The 19,781-nt window shown below is 44.9% G+C and overlaps 2 protein-coding genes across 7 annotated transcripts in view; both read left to right on the top strand.

Moving 5' to 3' along the window:
- CTCF (CCCTC-binding factor) overlaps positions 1 to 11,265 on the top strand; it is a 36,996-nt gene extending 25,731 nt beyond the window's left edge. For all 6 annotated transcript variants that reach the window (XM_067302800.1, XM_067302802.1, XM_013942727.2 and 3 more), the window contains exons 4-11: positions 667 to 800; positions 2,346 to 2,466; positions 3,273 to 3,422; positions 5,096 to 5,256; positions 5,696 to 5,878; positions 6,276 to 6,411; positions 8,453 to 8,620; positions 9,711 to 11,265. In XM_067302800.1, coding sequence (XP_067158901.1) covers positions 667 to 800; positions 2,346 to 2,466; positions 3,273 to 3,422; positions 5,096 to 5,256; positions 5,696 to 5,878; positions 6,276 to 6,411; positions 8,453 to 8,620; positions 9,711 to 9,892 — 1,235 coding nt within the window. In that variant the 3' untranslated portion in view covers positions 9,893 to 11,265. The remainder of the gene's footprint in view (positions 1 to 666; positions 801 to 2,345; positions 2,467 to 3,272; positions 3,423 to 5,095; positions 5,257 to 5,695; positions 5,879 to 6,275; positions 6,412 to 8,452; positions 8,621 to 9,710) is intronic.
- Positions 11,266 to 18,067: 6,802 nt separating this feature from the next.
- The window catches only part of CARMIL2 (capping protein regulator and myosin 1 linker 2), a 37,391-nt gene continuing 35,677 nt past the window's right edge, over positions 18,068 to 19,781 (top strand). The window contains exon 1 of the mRNA XM_067302788.1: positions 18,068 to 18,107. Coding sequence (XP_067158889.1) covers positions 18,068 to 18,107 — 40 coding nt within the window. The remainder of the gene's footprint in view (positions 18,108 to 19,781) is intronic.

Genomic DNA, 19,781 nt, shown 5'->3' with positions numbered 1-19,781 from the left:
TTACTTGAAGCTATAGAAAATGTTCTGTTTGTCTTGGGTATTATTAGGGCCCTCAGTTTGCTGTGTTCTGAGATTTGTGCCACCATTGCTCCCTGTGGAAAAGTAAGGTGAGGCTGGAGCTAAACAGAAGGGAGATGGAGGGGGGGAGGGAAAAACAGGGAACAGATTATAAATTGGACCAGTAAAACATGTAGGAATGAAAGCACGTTTCTATTGTTCCTTACTTAGGTTAAGTTTCTGTTATAAAACTTAAGGTGGGAGTAATTTGGGAACTGTAATCAAATTTAAACAATGTTCTTGTGACCCTTCTGCCAAAAAAAAAAAAGCGTAATTCCTATCCATAGCTTTCTTTTCATACCTCTGCTTTATCTAACTGAATGCTTTAAAATTTACAAATAACCAAGTGATAAGAAAATAAGGGAGTTTGTTTCCTCGTTGAAGGGATGTTAAGTCTCTAGCAATATTTTCAGTCCACTGGTTGTTTATACAGAAGTTATGACTCCTGTGTGCCATTTGCGGCTGTAATCTAATCTTTCAGAACACAATGGAACGTTGCTAATTCATTAAAAAAAAAAAAAAGAAGAAGGGGAAAGAAAAAGCTGTGTCATATTTTTTTGTCACTAAATCTGAATGTCATCGTCTTCCTGTTTTGCTGCAAATGATTAGGTACTCGCCCTCACAAGTGCCCAGACTGCGACATGGCCTTTGTGACCAGTGGAGAGTTGGTTCGGCATCGCCGTTACAAACACACCCATGAGAAACCATTCAAATGTTCAATGTGTGATTATGCTAGTGTGGAGGTATGTTAGTTAATTGTTACAGTACTGAGTACATGCTCGTGTGCTTCAAGACTTATTCACCATCTGTTATAAGCTTAGGCATTTCCTCCTTGGCCATTTTTAAAAAAGGCTCTGAGTAAAAAGGTTATAAATTAGGTCTGTTCTTGGAAGCAAGTGGTTGGGCTTCCTCAGTTAATGAGAAACCTGTTTGAGGGCATTTGTGCATGGAAACCCTAGATGATTTCCATTTCCTCTTTGGAGACAATAGTTGTTTTCATTGTTTTTAAAATCAGCAGTCCTTTAAGACGAGTAAAGGAATTGAAGGAGGCAGGTATCTGCTGAGTAGGATGTACTTTAAGACTAGAGGTGCTCTCCAGTTTTAAAATGTGCACTTTCCATCTTATGTATCTGCTGATAAAGTGACTGTTGCCAAAATGAATGGCACTTTTCTTCCAAATGAGTGAAAAACAGTTTTGCTAATTCTAAAGGATTATTTAATTAGCTTGAGGAAACTAAGTTTGCTTGAATGTTCTCCCCTATGCCCTAAGCAGCACTGTTGCTTATGCTGCAGGACAGCTTTTAAAAGATAATAAAAATTACACTGCAGGATGGGGATAGGACATCTGAGCAAGGTGATGAGCAACATGATTAAAAACTGGGATCTGTGCAGAGGAGGAATGGGGCAGTGGAGATGCTGAATTGGGTGTTCAATCATGCTTGGGTTTTTTGGTTTTTGGGGGTTTTTTTTGTTTGTTTTGTTTTTTTTTGAGTTTTCTGGTTGTGTGATTTTGTTTTGATTTTTTACTTTGCTGAGCTGTGATTGCAGTGCTGTAATTCCAGGCCCTGTGGTTTGAGTGCTGAATGCATTGTGTTGTAGTGCATGAATTAGGAAAGAATAAGCAAGTTGGTCTTCTGTGAGCTGATTGCTGGGTTTTGTAGACAGAGGTTGGTGATTATGCAGCTTGCTCATGCTAAAGCAGAAAATGCTTTCCATTCATGTCAGTGCTAATTCTTAAGCTGGGTTCATGCCTTCTAGATAACGGCAGGAGAGTAAAGGGATTAAGTCACCCTGTTGATTGTAGGATTAGGGCTTTTTTTGTTGAGTTATTGATTTATTTTCTCCCTCAAAGTAACTGAAGGAGACCCAAGAAGGCACCCTGTGGAAGAACACTACCCCTCCTGCGGTGTTCCTTGGGTGCACGCTTTCCTGGGACACTTTTTTTGTTTCTCTCCAGAATACTTTCAAATTTTAGCATATCCTCTGACATTGAGATGGTTGATATCAGTAAGGTGAGCGCAAGAGACAAAATCAGGCTGTGTTGAATGTGGGAACAAGCATGAAGCAAGACTGGGAATGAGGCTGGGAGGTGGAATAGAGTGGGAAGGGGGTATGAGTGGTTACATGCAGTGTAAGACTGGCATTAAAATGGGTTTGTTGTTGTTTTATTTTATCTTGCTACCAAAACAAAATAGGTTACCTTAACAAAATTCTTGACTGATTTCTTGTACTCTTGAAAATCTGACCTATTCATCCTTGCTAACTCCAGTCTTGCTCTTGGCTTTCAGGTTAGCAAATTGAAACGCCACATTCGCTCTCACACTGGAGAGCGTCCGTTCCAGTGCAGCTTGTGCAGCTATGCCAGCAGGGATACTTACAAACTGAAGAGGCACATGAGGACCCACTCTGGTATTGATGACACATTTTTAGCGTGCTGTCTGTGTGCCAGTGTCTGAGTCCTGGGACAGTGCATAATGATGCTAATGCTCTTAGTCAGCAAAATGCAGTATTTAAGTTTAATATAAAATCTTCATAAAGTCTGTAGCTGAAGAGAATGCAGAGTTTATCAGCGTTAGCAAATTCATAAATGCACAGTAGTGAATGCACTGTGAAATATGCTGTAGGATTCTGATTTTTGGTTTCACTGAAGTGACAAAACACAGGCGCTTTTTTAGTAGGAAGATAAGAAATTTCTTCTTTGTTATTGATGTTCTACTTCCCATTGAAGGTTATGGCCATTTTTAGTTTCATGCTTGAGCGTAATTGCAACAGTGTCTGATGGATACAGTTTGTGAAGATCCTCATTTTTTTTCTGTGATAGAAATAAGATTTTTTTCTAACACAGAACACTATTGGAGTGCTAAGCTAGTGATGTTGCTAAAATTTAATGACAGAAATGTGCTTGTATGTATGAGCATTCAAAAGAAAATCTCAAAAATCTGATGATGTTTGAAGTGTTCCAGCAGTCTGCATGTAAGTCTTGTATGCATTTCTCGTTGTAAGGACTAATAATTAACTCATTTGCTTAAGAGTGAATTTGTTTTGTCTCTGTGTTGTAGAAAGATATTTACAGGAACTAAAATTTCTAGAGAAAGAAACATCGTTGAGCTGTTTGCTGCAAGTTTCTGGGAGGTTGTTTTGTTTTGGGGCTTTTTGGTTAGATTTCTTGTTAATAAAAGTACCCGTGCTACTTTTTTCCCCTTCTATTACTGTAGGAGAGAAGCCATATGAATGTTATATCTGCCATGCTCGCTTCACTCAGAGTGGTACCATGAAGATGCACATTTTACAAAAGCATACGGAGAATGTGGCCAAATTTCACTGTCCTCACTGTGATACTGTTATAGCAAGAAAGAGTGACTTGGGTATGTATCTCAGCAACGTGGTCATTAGTCAAGTTAGTGCAGAAGATTACACAAAACATGCCTTCCCAGAATTAGAGTTCACATAACCCAACAGCTGTCTGTCTGTTTTTTTTGTGTGTGTGTTCCCCCCCCCCCTCCTTTAACCTAGTAAATCCTGTAACTGCACAAAATGAAGCACAGACTTAGATGTGTGGCTGGTAATACACACTTTAGTTTACAATAACTGCTGCATGCTGTAAGAATTTTCAGTTTCTTTTCATTATTTGAAAATGCAGCATGTTTTCCAAGCATACAAGGCAAATTATTTTCATGCCCATAGATGCTAGGCATTTATTGAACTTAAACTAATATTTTAACTCTGTATGACTTAAGGTCTGAGAAATCAGCAGGTCATTTGGCTTGACCTCCTATGTATTGGAGGCCATTAATTATCACCCAGATACATCTTCATCAAGCTAAAAGGCTTGAATTAGCCAAAACAATTTCATTTTTCAGGAAGTGGAGCTGTGTGCTACAGACAGAATAGGAGAGACTGAGTTGTCACAAAAGCCCTGAGTCCTTGCAGTAGGAGAGTGTTGACCTGGTGAGCAGTACCCCATGATTCCAGCAGGCAAGCTCTCTTTTATGATATACAAGAAGGTGAAAAATAGTATCACTCCCAGAGCAATTGAAGATAATCTTTCTCAGTGAAGAAAAAGCTGAGATTTTGCAAAACTTTGTCTATAAGCAAAACTTCAACCAAGTAATGGGAAGGCAGGTTCTCTTCCGTAGAAAACAAATGTAAAGTGCTACAGTGGAGGACATTTTGAGAGGATGACAGTCAGTTGACACCAAGTGTCTGCTGAAGCAAACAAGAGCTGATCTATGACAAGAAAAAACTGAGATTAGCTGTGAAGACTTTTTCTTTTAATAATGATTGTTTAATCTACAGCAGGCTACCTTGTTCAGGTGTGATATGCTCATATTTGGAGAATTTTAAAGTGATTAAAACCTCTGATAGGGATTAGCTATTGGTACCCCTGTTTCCCTCTAGCCCTGTCACTCTGACTTCTAATCCTGCAGAAAATCCTGTTTCCCAATGTATTACCTGGCTTCTGGCTGTATTCAGGCAATTCAGAGTAGTCTTAAGTGTCTTGTGGACAGTGCTATGTTTTACCTTGACTTTACTTTGTGCATTGCATAAACTTTGCTAGCAAAAATTTATGTTGTTCTGTCTTCCAAGAGAATCCTTACAGATTATCCAAAGCAATCCTGGTCATCGATGATCTATGTTTTTTGAGATGGATTTTTTTGAAACAGTCTATACACTAACAGTCTAGGAAGCCTGCTGTATTTAGCAGATAATGAATTTTGAATATAAGTTACATGGTATGACATCAAATGCTTTATCAAATGCAAGTGTATCAGCACAGATTGCTGATATTAACCAAATCTAGAATCCTCTAGAAAAACTCACCAAGCTTTTGACTAGACCGTTCTGTCAAGAAATTATGCTGGTTGCTGTTAATTATAAGCCTCTTAATTTTTTGATAGAATCCCGAATTAATAGGTCACTTTTCTCACCTCAGTTCAAGGAGTACACAGAGGGAAAGATGCTGAGAGATTGTATGCCAGGCTCTTTCATGCTTGGATAGCCATGGTGTGATTAAAGGCTCTGGTTCTTGCACTCCTAGGTGTCCATTTGCGAAAGCAGCATTCCTACATTGAGCAGGGCAAGAAGTGTCGCTACTGTGATGCTGTGTTTCATGAGCGATATGCCCTCATACAGCATCAAAAATCTCACAAGAACGAGAAGCGCTTCAAGTGTGACCAGTGCGATTATGCGTGCAGGCAGGTAAGCTGGTGGGACTGACACCCCTTAAGAGCATTAGAACAGGAGCTAAACACCTAAGATTTTTTAGCTTATCTGTTAAGTTTGACCAGCTGTCAAAATCGGCGTTAGCTCTCCAATTCTTTTTAAGGGCATGGGAAAGTTCAGTGGCCTTTGCTTCCTAATGAAGTGCTCCCCTGTAGAAAGTACCTTTTAAGGGAGATAAGTCACAACCTTGGCATATCTGTTGACAAAGGGCTAAGAGTTGCACGTAGGATGGAAGCAGCTAGGACTGAATATGTCATCAGTCAAGATGTGCTCACACTCAGGCAGGACCATCTTCTCCTGGATGTTGCCCTTAGACTAAAGTGTTTGGCCTTGTCTTGGCTGTGAAAATAAGTTTTTCATTGTCCATATCTGTGAGTTTTCAAGTTATTCTTCCTCTTTTGTTTGTCCCTACCAGGAGCGGCACATGATCATGCATAAACGGACCCATACTGGAGAAAAGCCTTATGCTTGTAGCCATTGTGATAAAACCTTCCGTCAAAAACAGCTCCTTGATATGCACTTCAAACGATACCACGATCCCAACTTTGTCCCTGCCGCATTTGTCTGTTCCAAGTGCGGTAAAACATTCACTCGCAGGGTAAGGGAATATACTGTTTTGAGTTGTGCTTTTTGGTGAATGGGATTTTGGAGTGGGGAGCCATGTTACCCAAAGAGAAGGATGGCTGGGGCATAGAGCACAACACTGATCTTTTAAAAGATGTCATTTGCCTCTTTCTGATAGGAGGCTCTGGTATAATTCAGAACTGATACTGGCGTATGCTAGCAATGGCATAATGGGCAGTATGAACACTCAGCTTCATAAGTCAGAGAAACAAATTTACCTATATTTGTTAAATGTTCTTTCTTTACAAAGAGGAAAAAGAGGCAAGCTATCAGAAATGTCTGTATAAATATAGGGCCAGAATATCTGATCTTGATTTCAATGCATGTTGTTTGTTTGTTTTGTTTTGTTCCCCCCCTCCCTCCCCAAACAGAACACAATGGCCAGACATGCTGATAACTGTTCTGGCCCAGATGGTGGGGAAGGAGAGAATGGAGGAGAGACAAAGAAGGGCAAACGTGGCAGAAAGAGAAAGATGCGCTCTAAGAAAGAAGATTCCTCTGATAGTGGTAAGAAACAGCTCAGTACATTCTGAGAATTACAGGCTTGTGATTCACTGTTTCTTTGTTAGCTGTTGGTTTGCCAGTTCTGCAGGTTTGTTTTGGTACCTGAAAGACTTTTATCCAATTGGTAAGGGAAAAATGATAGCGTATGGCCCAGTACAGAGAGGACTGTATGTATTTGGGAAGGATGATGTGGATTCTGCTGTCCTAGACCTCTTCCAAGACTGAGTAGTTGGAAAAAATGCTGTGTTTGTTACCCCTTGTCTAGGCTGTGCATTTGTCTGTCCTGCATGCTCTTCTGTGTGCTAATGGAAAAAATATCAGATGATGTACTCTTATCATGTTGTCCCCTGCTTTGGCCTGTCTGCTGCTGAAGTAAACAGACCGTTAGTTGATAAAAGTTGAGATCAGAGGAAAATATGAAGAAGCTCTAAAAAGGTAGGACCTGAAAATTTCAAAAAAGGAAAGAAATTTGTCTTTGAATGACTGCGTACAATAGCGCAGCACATACCTCCTTATGTATGTGGAGATATGTATGTATGTGCTTACAGCCACGAGGAAATGTCTGGAAAGCAGTAATGCACAGAACAAATAGATGCTAATGTGTGATTTTGTGGCAATAAAATCACTCCATTCAGCATAATCTGACTGAGGGGGATGAAAGCTCAGCGTACCTAGAGTGTTTGCAGGCTTTCTGGGATGTTGAACTGAATTTTTCAAGCAAGAAATGCACCTATAAAATGGCAGTGTATGTTGAACCTTGGTATGTTTGGCTGCCTTCTATTTTCTGTCTTGATTTTCGTGTGAGATTTGAAATTGAGGCCTGGTATGTGTTATGACACCCCATTTTGTGGAATCCCAAAGACCAATGGCCACCTTTTTGAAGGTATTTTTTACTCATTGGTAATCATTTTAACTGCACAACTATTGACCAGGGTGTGATACAGTACTGTTTGGGTATCCCTCCTAACTGGAAAGTATTAGAGCCATTATTGCAGCTTCTAAGAAAATTAAATTCCTACAGTTCGTTCCCCCCCCCAAAAAATAAATGGAAGTATGCCTCATGTAATGGCTCTTCTCTTCATGAGGAAAGTAAGCTGCTCTTCTGTGCAGTGGACATGCTTAGACATTTTGGGGCAATCATTTTGCCCTCCAAACAATCTCATCCCCTTGACATCTTTTATTGCTTTTTGTCTGCTTTGGTTTTGCATGGAGTATTCTGGGCGTGTTGATGGTGCTAATTCTGGTAATTTCAGAGGTGTCCTGAAGTGTAAAACTCAGAGCCATTAGCTCAATAAACCACAAAAAAATTGCAAGAAGTTACAGCTCGCCATGAGCACCATTGGACTGGAATCAGCTTCTAAGAGATGCAGTGAGTTGGCATGGAGGGGAGGTGCTATCATAAATCACTTGGGGGTGGACAGGGCCTCATAAAATATTGTATTTGGCTGTCCTACCTCAGAAGAGAGAGGTCTTGGGGATGATCCTCTTGGTCACTGATTGATGATCTGTGGTACATTGATGGTCCTAGAAATAACGGCAAGGTGTCTGCAAAGCTGTGTTCAACTGTGACACTTAAGAACTCCCCAGTTCCATGTGGCTTTGCTATTTTCAACTTAACATTTTGAGGTCCTGGTTATTAGTCAAAGTGTTTAGGAACTGCTACCCCAGTTGCTGATATACTTTACAGAAAAAGATAAGCATGGTGCTGCTGTTTCTTCAGGGCTAGGAGACTTGCTTTTGGATCACTCTTGACTTCTGGAGTGCTTCATAGAGATACTGAAGTCACTGCCACCAAGTGAAGTCATGTTTTCTTTCCCTTTCTGAATGGCAATTTGTTCCCTTTAATGTGAAAATAACAGACTGACAGTCTGTGCCACCAGCTTCTCAGCAAAGGCCTCATTTGTCTTCTCTGTCATCAGTCAAGTGCCTTCAGTTGAGGATTAAGTAATGGTTGTTTGTAGGTGGATGTGTTTATCTTGTTTAAACTAAAGACTTACCTGATGCACTTTTTTTGAGGATTTTTTTGTTTGTTTTTCTTTTCTAGAGGAAAATGCTGAACCAGATTTGGATGATAATGAAGATGAAGAGGAGACAGCAGTAGAAATTGAGGCTGAACCAGAAGTCGAGCAAGAGGCTCCTGCACCACCTCCTAGTAAGAAACGAAGAGGAAGACCACCAGGCAAAGCTGCCACTCAACCAAAACAATCCCAGCGTAAGTCACTACTTGAAGCTTATGTTACAGTGCTTGTTTGAACTGCTTCTTCCTTGGATTTGGCAGTTCTTGTAGAAGAATTCCTCCTCTCAAGTGAGCTTATTTAAAAAGTAGATTGCTGCGCTTGTCTCTACTTTGCCATGATCACCCCTTGTGCATGATGCTTGTTGCAAGTGTTTTCTGGTCATTAGGGAACGTACCTGTTTCAGGCCACGCAAAAAGGAGAGGATGTGATTTGGGTTTTTTTGATAACATTCCAGTTCATAGGTGTGTGCAAGCTTCCCATTTCTTTTTGCCCCAGTTACTGGGTGTCTGCTAATGTTACACTTGCTGTTAAAACAACTGTTACAAGAACCACCATAGCATTTTTTAACCTGTGTAGACTTTTGCAGGTATTACCACAAGCAAACATGCTTCAGCCCTGTAGTTTGGGGCATAGCATAAATGTTGCATAGCTGCAACTCCACAGAGGTTTCTCCTTAAGCATAGAAATCAATAGCTATACAAAGTCTAAGTAAAATAGTTCTAGAAACAGCAGGAAGGGCAAATTTGTTCCTTCAAGGGGTGAATGCTCCCTGATGGCTTGGCTGTCTGACCAGTGCTCCAAGTACAGCCCGTGTCCTTCCTAGGCATACAGCCCGCAGAAGCACTTTACGTTGACTACAGTCACTAGCATCACTGTGGGCTCTCCTGAATTTGACTGAAGCTTTGCCTTGCTCTATAAGTACAGAGGAGCTGATCTGAGATGCACCCATATATTGATACAGTCTTGTTTGATTATTCTGCAAAAATTGTTTAAATACTGTCTCATATTCCTGTATGCCTTTTGATATTTTTACTGCTAGCACATCTTCAGACAGGAGCCAGGGAGGCAGGGGCTTGATACTTGAATGAATGAGAGACAAGTTGAATTATTCTGTGCTGAGGTGGGAATGTGTCTTTATTGGGAGCCCCTTCTTCCCTTTCTATGCAAAAGTCCAAGTGTCTACTGAAGAGTCATCTGAGGAGGTGCAGGCCACCCCTGGAACCAGTAAAAATCTGTCATTTCCCCCCTCCCCCCCATCCCCTTTCTTGTTTTCTGCCCTTCTAGCTGCAGCAATCATTCAGGTTGAAGACCAGAACACTGGTGAAATTGAAAATATTATAGTTGAAGTAAAGAAAGAACCTGATGCAGAAACAGTAGAGGAAGAGGAAGAAGCTCAGCCTGCTGTAGTGGAAGCTCCCAATGGAGACCTCACTCCTGAGATGATTCTCAGCATGATGGACCGGTGATGGAAGAAGACCACGCTGGCTGACTGAACTGGCCTGGGCTGTGTTTAAGCGGCTCAAATCTATTTTTCCTTTTACCTTTTTTCTTGGCTTTGGGAAATGCATCATTTTAGACCATTTTACCAAACATACTGGGAAATAAAACTTCAAAATGATGTTAGAATGTGATTTAACTAGAACTTGCTGTTTTATGTTAGCATTACAGGATCATGGAACATTAGGAAATATTTTGGAGTCCTTGAGGGTTTCCTGTGAGATGCTTGATTAGTTTTGCTCTGAGCTGCATTGTAAAACTGGTCCAAGGACGGTGTTTACATGCAACAAGTTTTAATATACAAAAGTGGAAGCCTTGACTAGAGTATGTGGTAAACCACTCCGGACTTGCCCTTCCAGTTCCCAGAGTCCTTGAGCCTCCTTTTCTCAGTAGTGTTTTTAACTGTAAATGCAGACTTGGGAGGGTTCTAGACTTTTAAACTGTTTTTGCTTTCCCCCCCCCGACTAGTTCCGGTTCTCCAAGTCGGCTGCACACGGTAGTTTTGGCATGCTCCAACTGGTTTCTGTCCTTAATATGCTTTGCTTTCTGCAAAGCATTTCTGTAATGGTCAAGCTTGTAAATAACTTTTTTTTACATTTTAATCTTTTTCCATTAATTAAGAGGTATGCAAAAATGCAGTTTAAATAAACCCCAGTATTTTAATTCCTTTCAAACTAAGTGACAAGAGAATTGATAGAGTGTAAATGTTGGAAAAGCTGTTGATAACCAATCATGTAGAGAGAGGTACCCAGACTCCTCCTTGAAGAACAACAGAAACCCACATGTGAAATCTGGTTTTGAAGCACACAGAACTGGCATTTGAAACATGTATAATTAACCTTCTTTTTGAGTTATAATTTTACGACTACATTTTCTTTGCTCTATCTTGTAGTTGTATTTTGTGTTTATGAATCCTATGTTAAGGCAGAAGTGGTGATTTATAAGTGGGTCACTGCAGCCCTCAAAACCTGGGCCAGGAAATATTAATAGGTCAGTAATTATACAATTTTGGATCTCTAATAAAGACAAAAAAGGAATAATGTGAAATACAAATGATGCCTGTATATGAACTGTCACATGTTAAAATATGTAAGCTTTTTATAGAGCCTCAGTCTTGCTGATTTCAAACAAATTTTTCTTCTATGTATCGCTTTTAAGAGAGCTATCAGTTTAGCTATCAGACCCTAGGTTGATGCATTTTTGTACTTAGCTGTACTGTGTGATATTTTTCATTATTTTAGGAAGCCAACATGGGAAAAAACTGTTATAAAATATGTAATGGGGTTTGAAAGCTGGGAAGGAGAATATACTGCTGTACAGCTAATAAATAATAATGGATTAACATGTGTGCTCACTGGCTGCTTTCTTTGTATTTAATAACTGTCCTGGCGGTGATCTCCAGACTGTAGTGTTTCTTCCTTACAGAAGGATGCTTCAGGCCTGCCTGTGTAAACGAGGAACAACAGTTACAGTGCATTCGTGCCTTTCATTTTGGGTGTTTTCCCCTACCCTGTGCTGAATGCAAGGCAGCTAACCATGACGTTAAATCATGGTGTGCTGTGTTTTGCCAGCCACAGGTGATTGTGGGCACATAATCAAATGTGGTTACTGTGGTCAAGCTAATAGGCTGCTAGTGTACAGTCTGACTTGCCTTGTAGTAGCAGCTTTATGTACCATGGATCTAAGCTGCTTGCTCAGCTGGGGCTGAACAGAGGAACATAGCAGGATGAGATAATAACATAAAATGTGGTGGACTGGCCACTCACTAATTTAAACAAGTGTTTCTTGCTTGAGCAAGAAGTAGAGTGGGAGTATCAGTTGCTTTTGTTGATGTTGTCTGTGACTTCATCTAAACAGTGGGAATATTAGTCTCATTTCTCAGAATGAAATGGAAATAAAACTTGGACTTGCCATGGTGTGTGTTCCTCTACTTAGAATTAATTCTGAAAGTAGCTTAAAGAGCTGACTGAGAGTAAGCAGTTGGATAACTTCAAGCTGTGTAAGTTCTGGTTAGTACCTTTTGCACAACTGACTTCAGAATGGGAGTTACTGCAAGTTGCATAATACTACTTAGAAATTCTTTAAAAGCACAAAAAGGAGTTAGTTGCTAGGCATAATTTTCAATAGATGTTGGGTGACTAGGTGTCTCTGGTCCTTTTAAACTTGGAAAGAAAAGTTGTCTAGAGGTTAGTGCATGAAATCCTGAGCAGGATGGAAGCTTGCTTCAGCAGGTGGGAGGTGTAAATGCAAGGCCTTTTTGGCAAGGAGGAGCCAGATCTGGCTGCAGAGGAGGATAAATCTGAAGTGGATTCTCAGCTGGACAAGGAGCTTGTATCATCGGAAGCCATAAGAGGTGCTTCAGACAGAGGCAGTGTTCTGAAGGAAACGCCATGTGCATGAGCCTAGAGCAAGAGAGGCTTTGTCGTAGGGAACTATGCTATCTTCAGGCCCTGTGCTTTCCTGCAATATGCGTCAGTACTGATGGAATAAAAAGAAGTGTGGCTAACAGAACTGCTGTTACAGATGACTGTGTCTCAGCCTCCTCCTGTCTGTGCACAGACCAGGACTTGTGCTGTAGCACCACCATGTGCCAGGCAGGTTGCAGTGAGTGCTGTCCTTCCTCCTGTTGTAAATATGATGGGGAAAAGAGAAGTACCATGATCTCTTAAACCCTGTGGTTTAACCCACTACTGAAAAGGGGAGCATGAAAAATGTTACAATGTTGCTTTGTTTTAACTAGTGACCTGTGATGGTGCCCCAAAGAAGTCTTGTGCACGCTCTAGCAGAGGCCTGCCTTGGTCCATACAAGTGCTGCTGTACAAGCTCCCATAAGCAGCAGTTTGTGCTCTTCCTAGGTGGCACTGAAGCCCAAGGCACATGTTGCCAGCTGCCCTGGAGTTCAGAGGAACTGGGGGAAATTGCTTGCTGTGTGAATAGCTTGATGGTAGGCTGGAAGAGGAGAGGCTGGCAGGTGTATTTGTCTAAAAAGTACAGGAATGACTGCTTCCAAATTGTCTTTTATCTGCTGGCAGATTGTCATGTTTCTTGGCAGTTCCTGCCTTGCTAGTCACAACCCACTGCAGCAGCACATGTGGGAAGATGAAGCTGATTTACCAGGGACCTCTGGCAACTCCTGTTGTGCTTTTCTGAGGGAATGATTTCTAAGCAACATTATTTAACACAATAGATATGCATAGTATTCTTAAATTATCAGATCCACTCTACATGTATTGTAGGCTGCTTTTTGATTTTCCCCAGAAGCCCTAACAAGGGTTTGGTAGGGATGGGAGCAGTCACCCTGTGGCCTTTTTCCTCAGACAGGTCTGTCACTGCTCTTTCACTTAGCTCAGTTGACCTGGTTTCTGCATGCTTGCTCAGTAAATAGTACTGTTATGCAGCCTGTTTCTGATGTGACTTGAGCTCAGGCTTCTGCCTTGGGCAGGCATCTCCATTTATGTTCCTCTCACAGGCTTCTGGTTTGCCCTTGGTTGAGCCGCTCTGGAGAGACCCAGTGCGACGTTCCAGCAAGCTCACGAAGGTAGGTGTCCAGGGTGGTGAGTGCCAGCATCTCCAAGTGGTGTAGCCAAGTCTGAATGCAGACAGCACATCTCTGCCCTAGGAAAGTACAAAAAGCACAGTCTGCTCACCCCACCACTGTTATCCTCACTGGAAAAACTGTGTCCTGGACCACGCGTGAAAAGGTATGGTTATGGTTAGCATGCATCGTTGTAGCACCTACCAGCTTGGCCACACTGAAATAATAGCCACTTGGGTGCTTGGAGGTAGGATTAGCTCAACTGGTTTCCAGACTGCTGCCAGCATCTCTCCCTTAGTGCGGTAACTGCAATGACTGATGCAGAATGAGGAAAAAAAGTCTGTGAGCAAGTCCTGCTGAGGAAGGGAGGCTGTGCAGCTGTAAAGAGCGCTGTTGCAGGTCCATTTGCTCTTTCTCCTGGCATCCAGATCTAATCTGATTTGCCCGGCTGTCATCTCTGGTGCTCTGGGCTGCTTTCCTGAGGGCATGCTGAAGAATGGCATGGGCACCATTGGACAGCATGCAGAGAAGGGCTGGTATTGTCTCTGAGTGATTGCTGCAGCCTGCCAAAGGCACATTTGGCTTCCAGCAATTGAGAGCTCCCACAGGTTAGAGAGACTAGTTCCTTTTGAATTGCTAACCAGGTACTAAGCCCACTTCTGTAGCAGAGTATCAGACTGAGGTTTCATTGGGACAAACCATGGCTTTCCCTCTTCTGCCTCAATGGAGAAAAACTAATGACCTCTTCTACTCTTTTGTCTTCAGATCATTGCAATGATCTTCATACAGGTGGTTCTCCAGATGAGAAGAGGAGGGCAAGTGTGGATCAGGGGACAGTTCAGGGAGGCAACTGTGGCAGAGCCCCTGAGAGCTAGAGGAGCAGGAGTCACCCTGGGCAGAACAGTTAGCATTTTCAGAGCTGCCTGACTCATGCAAGGCTTCTGGAGGGTGGGCAGTGCTCCCTGTGGGCACAGTGAATCTAAACTAGCCTTGACACAACCGGGCATGTGGACGCACTGTCCTAAGCTATGCAAGCGGGAGCAAGGCAAGAGCTGCAGTAGATTTGCTGGTCTGAGTGTGTATTTAAGAGCAGCATCTGAAACTTCAGCCAGAGCTATGCAAGCTCCCAGGGAGTCTTCAGCTGGAAGTCAGGCAAGGGTGGCAGAAGGCCAGCCTGAATGAATAGGAAAAAAAAAAAAAAAAAAAGGAAGCATACGGAAGGTAGAAGGGGTATCAGGCTACCCAAGAGTAGGCATTGCCCGAGCATGCAAGGATGGAGTTGGGAAAGACAAAGCACAGCTGGAGTTGGACCTGGAGGCTATGAAGGGCAACAAGAAAGGCTTCTAATATCAAGAAGGGTGTCTTCATCAGCAGCAACAGAAAGGGTGAGGAAAATGTGGGTCCACCCCTTAACAGAGCAGAGGGATTGATGACAAAGGACATGGCTGAGGTACTCAGTGCTGCTTTTGCCTTGATTTTTACTGGTGAGGTCTGCCCTCAGACTTCCCAGGTCCCAAGCCTCATGGCAGTCTAAGAGTTACATTTGAAGGTGCTGAGAAGAGAGGCCTATGTCATTGTGAGACAGTGCTCTATCATCTTGGGAAGGTCCTGGTGATCTGGGGAGGTTCCTGATGACTGGAAAAAAGCATGTGTTCCACCCATCTTCAAGAAGAGCAACAAGGAAGATCCGGGGGACTACAGGCCTGTCAGACACACTTAAGTCCCTGGGAGTGAATCATCCTGGAAGCTTTTTTCAGGCACATCAAATACAAAGTGTTGATGGGGAACAGCCACCATGTCAAGGGGAAATCCTGCCTGACTGACCCCATTGCATTCTCTGAAGACATGTCTGGCTGTATGGATAAGGGGAGGGCTGTGGCTGCTGTTTGTCTTGATGTTAGCAAGGTCTTTGACACTGTCTTCCACAGAGTCCTTATAGCCAAACTGGAGACTCAGGGTCTGGAGGACTGCAGGGTGGGTGGAAAATTGGCTGGACTATGAGGTTCAGAGTGCTCAGCCGTACAAAGTCCAACTAGTTATTGAAGGTGTTCCTCAGGGATCAGTTGTGGGACCAATACTGTTTAACATCTTTCTTAATGACCTGGCTGATTGCCCAGCGTGTGCTCTTGTCAGGTTTGTGCCTGATACCATACTGAGGGGACTGGTTGACAGAGGACAGTGCTGCTGCTCAGAGGGACCTTGACAGGCAGAAGGATTGAGCCAATGGGAGACTCGTGGAGTTGAGCAAAGGCAAATGCAACATCCTCCCCTGGGAGGGAGCAGCCCATGCAGCAGACCAGATTGGGTTGGCTGCCAGTGGAGCAGGGCTGCAGAAAAAGCACTGGGGGTGCTGAGACAACAAGCCAGCCAGGAGTCAGCAGGGTGTGCCTGTGCCAAAGCACCAGGGCAGGCTTAGCAAGAGTGCAGCCAGCAGGGCAAGGGGAGAAACTACTGCCTTCCATTTGGCTCTAGTGAGACCACATTTGGACACTGACACAGTTTGGGCTCCCCAGTGGAGGACAGACTGTAACAGACTGTTATAAGTCCAGCAGAAGCCCCTGAGACCTGGGAAGGCCCTGGTGCTCCAGGATGGTGCAAGAAATGCCCAGCCCTAATACACTCCATATGCTCAGGGGGAAGAAAGAGGAGATGGATTCCTCTAGGCATCCTGACAAGTGTGTGCTTGCACAACAGATGGGGAACACTTGTGCACGTAGATATTTTCCTCTGCCTGCTCTTGGGGAAGATGTTCTGGTGCATTGGCGTTCAGCACGTCCTGACACACGGGACCCAGTGTTTTGCAAGGTAAGCTTGGGGATGGGGCTTGCCTGGAGCTCCTTTGTGCTTCTAAGCTTCAATAGGACCCATCACCTAATGGGTGCAAGGGGACAGTTGTTCTCTCCATGTCCTGAATATCCTTGCTAAAGCCATGACAAAGCTGAGTCCTGATGGCCCTTCTGAGATGTTCAGATACCAATAGCATGGTCTCCTGCCATCCTGGAAGAGTCATAGATCCAGAGAGGGCTGTCCCTGGGGGAAGTGCCTGCATTGGGCAATGAACACCCTGCCTTTTACTGGTGCTTATCTGCCTGTTGACATGGCTCTCAATGCTTGGAAGAAGGCTGCTTCCACTGCTCCTTTCTTACCCCACAAGGAGGTGCCTCAGCTGAAGGTGGTCCCTGCTCTGACCTATGCTCTCCCCAGCTGCCTTCCCTGAACTGGCAAGTCAAGGCCACTGCATGTTGTGGTTGGGCTCTACGGAGACAGCAGTGTCTGCAGGAAGATCACTTCCTGCTTTGCTTTTGCATTTAAGGAAGATTTGAAAATGCTATGTTGTCTGCTTGGCCCTGACTACCCGCAGTAGTATCACCTAGCCCTGCCAGGGATCAGCCTGTCCCAGGCTATTCCATCCCTGGAAATGCTCCTTTGAGAGCCCTTGGTTGGCAGATCCCTGCTCAGGGCAGCCTGGAGTTTGGTGGTTTGTCAAAAATTATAATTTAGGGGGATGAGGCATCTGGTACCCTCCACCCCAGCTCATGCTAGTTGTGGGTACCCAGGTTACCTACTGAGAGCAGCTCTGCTGGCTCCATCAGCACCTGCCCAGAGGCTCTGGTAGGGTCTGCTGAACCAACGCTGAGAGATTTGGGGTCCCATGGAGTTCTACAGCACCACAAGGGTCACAGAACAGCTTTCTGCTGCATCTCAAACACTTTTTGCCCAGGTCAGAGTTTTCCCTGGGAGAGGAGAGTGGTCAGTGTAGCTGCACTGTGCTTACCCACATTGCTCCAGGGAGGCCACCCTGTCTCTGCATCTCCTCCTCACTTTGGGCCAGTGGTTGTGCCACAGTGGTGCTCACCAAGGGGGCACTTTGGCATGGCACCCAGTGCCTTTCTGCTCAGGAACAGCCACATCTGCAGTGCCCTGTCACTGACACCAGAGCCCTTCAGCTGCCCAATGCAATGTTAAGGGCCTGGGGCAGCTCCCTCATCCAGTATCCTGCACAGAAGCAGAGCTGCTCTCTTTATGCTTCCCAGCCATCTTTGGGCACTGAGGCAGGAATGTGCACCCATAAACTGCCCTGGAGGGGATGCAGGGCAAGAATAATTCAAGACCCTCAAAGCTTGAAGGCTGGAGCTAAGGGGAGAAGATGCTGCTCCCAGCAAGGAAGAGCTGGCAGCATGCACCCCACTTGCCCATGAGAAATGCTGGCTTTATCCCATGTGGGAGAAGAAGGGCTGAAGGGGACACTCAGAAGCACAGCACTCTCCTCCCAGGTATGCTTATGTCCTTGCTCATGGCTGGGCCTGGCTGAGTGAGCCAGCTGGGGGCCTGGCAGCTTGGGCGCAGGGTTTAGCGGGCCTGCGTGGGCTGCTGGCTCTGTCGCTTTCATTTCACTTCTCTTGCTCGCTCAGTAAATCTTGCCTGACGGGGCAGGAAGAGGCACCAAGCACTGGAAGGGGGAGGAGGTGCCGAGGCAGCGGCACTGCCGGTTGGTAACCTCAGCACTTCCTCCAAGCAGGGTGCCTTTTGCTCCAAGCGGGGGCTGTGCTGAAGGATGCTGCCCTGATACCGCTGTGCCCTTCCCTGGGTGGTCGCTGTGGTCCCAGCGATGGCTGTGTCTCCCGGAGGGATCCCTGCTGAGCTGCAAGGTAAGCATTATCCACCTCAGCGTTTCTTGGATGCCACATGGAACTTGCTGATCTCGGGCCTGCTCTGCTGCCCTCACAGCTCTACTGGGGCTGGTGGGGCTGCTCGTGGGTTCCTTATCAACCCCAGCTCAAAGGGTTCTGAGCAGGGCCTAGGTCATGGGGCTGCAACACCTGCTCACTTGAGGGTGCTGCTTAGACCAAAAGCATCCCCTAATAACAGGCTGGTTCATCAGGGATGTGGTTTTCCAAGGCTCCCACTGACCAGCAAGGTTTGCAGGTGCAGCATGGTGCCGCACACACCTGCGGGCTTGGGATCCCCACGCCAGCCAGGAGATCTCCAACGGTTCCCAGGGACAGCCTGACTGGCACCATGCTTGGTAGGAAGGCATGGTCTGCAGCTCTGCCATGGCTCTCAGGCAGCAGAAGGGATGTGTGAAACACTGTGGCTAGCCACTGCTGAGGCTTCAGGAGAAGTTCCCAGACTTCCAAGATCTGACTGAAAAACCAAATGACCACAGGAGGACTAGGATCCCTAGCCTCACCAACCCCATTGTTGCTTGCAGTGGGGTGGGAAGGCATGGATTGCATCATTGCCACAGACCTGATGCCCACCTCTGCCAGGATGCATCCTCAGGTATATGGTGGCTCAGGCTGTGGGACCTGTGTGCTCTGCTCTCACCCTCCTTGGCTCTCTTTGGTGTTGACCAAGGCAGCAGACCCTCCAGGGGCACAAACCTGCAAAGAAAATCCTCCCAAATAGGATGGGTGTGCGGAGAAGCAGCTGGATAAAACCATTTGTTGTCTCAGGATGCAGATAGCCAGGTGAGAGTTTTGACAGGAAAACTCTCAGCGCAGGAGGAATATGAGCTAACAAGTCCCCACTGACAGCAGCAGAGCTAACGGGACTACCTGCAGCTTCACTGAGGGCCAGAGTGAGCGGTGTCATTGTGAAAACTTAGTCTGCTTTGCAAGGAGACAGGCAGTTGCAGTTCTAGTCACAACAGCCTGTTCTGAGCAAAAAGTCTGAATCATGAGAAAGAGAGAAGCAGCTAGGCAGAGAGGTGAAGCAAAGCTCAAGATGAGAGACAGAAAACAGGAGTGGGTCTTGGGCTTGCCTACAACAACCATGGGAGTGACGGGATTGCAAACGTGGGGAGGCTGGCACACATGACTACTGGTGCACATCATGGCCATGACAATTTCCAAAAAAAGGGGAAGGCAGAATACATCCCCGGATGCACCATGGAGAGGGCAGGACTCAGCTGGGGCATTAAGGAGCTTGTGGTGGGAGGGTACACATAGAGCTCCCCACAGGCCCTATGGCTAAATGCAGGAAGAAAGAAAGAGAGAGAGGGACCCAGCTGGAGCATGGTACCAGATGCCAATGAGCAAGGCTATTCCAAAGCATGTGCAGTGTAATCCTAGCATGGGTAGGCAAACATACATTATGTTGAAGTCAAATGCTGGACATTCTAATAAAACCCTAAGTGAGTCCCGGGAGAAGTCCTGAAGGATCCCACACAAGGAGGCCAAGCAGCATGTCTGCAGAGAGCAAACTGGTGGCACTGAACCACTGTGCTTGGTCTCAGCTGTAGCCAAGGCTCCACATGCCAATGAGCAGGTGGATGTATCACCTGAGCAGCAAACAAGATAAAAACCAGGTTTGTGAGGAAG

Source organism: Apteryx mantelli, chromosome 10 (genome assembly GCF_036417845.1).
Source record: "Apteryx mantelli isolate bAptMan1 chromosome 10, bAptMan1.hap1, whole genome shotgun sequence".
NCBI lineage: Eukaryota > Metazoa > Chordata > Aves > Apterygiformes > Apterygidae > Apteryx > Apteryx mantelli.
This window is presented reverse-complemented; position numbering and strand designations above follow the sequence as displayed.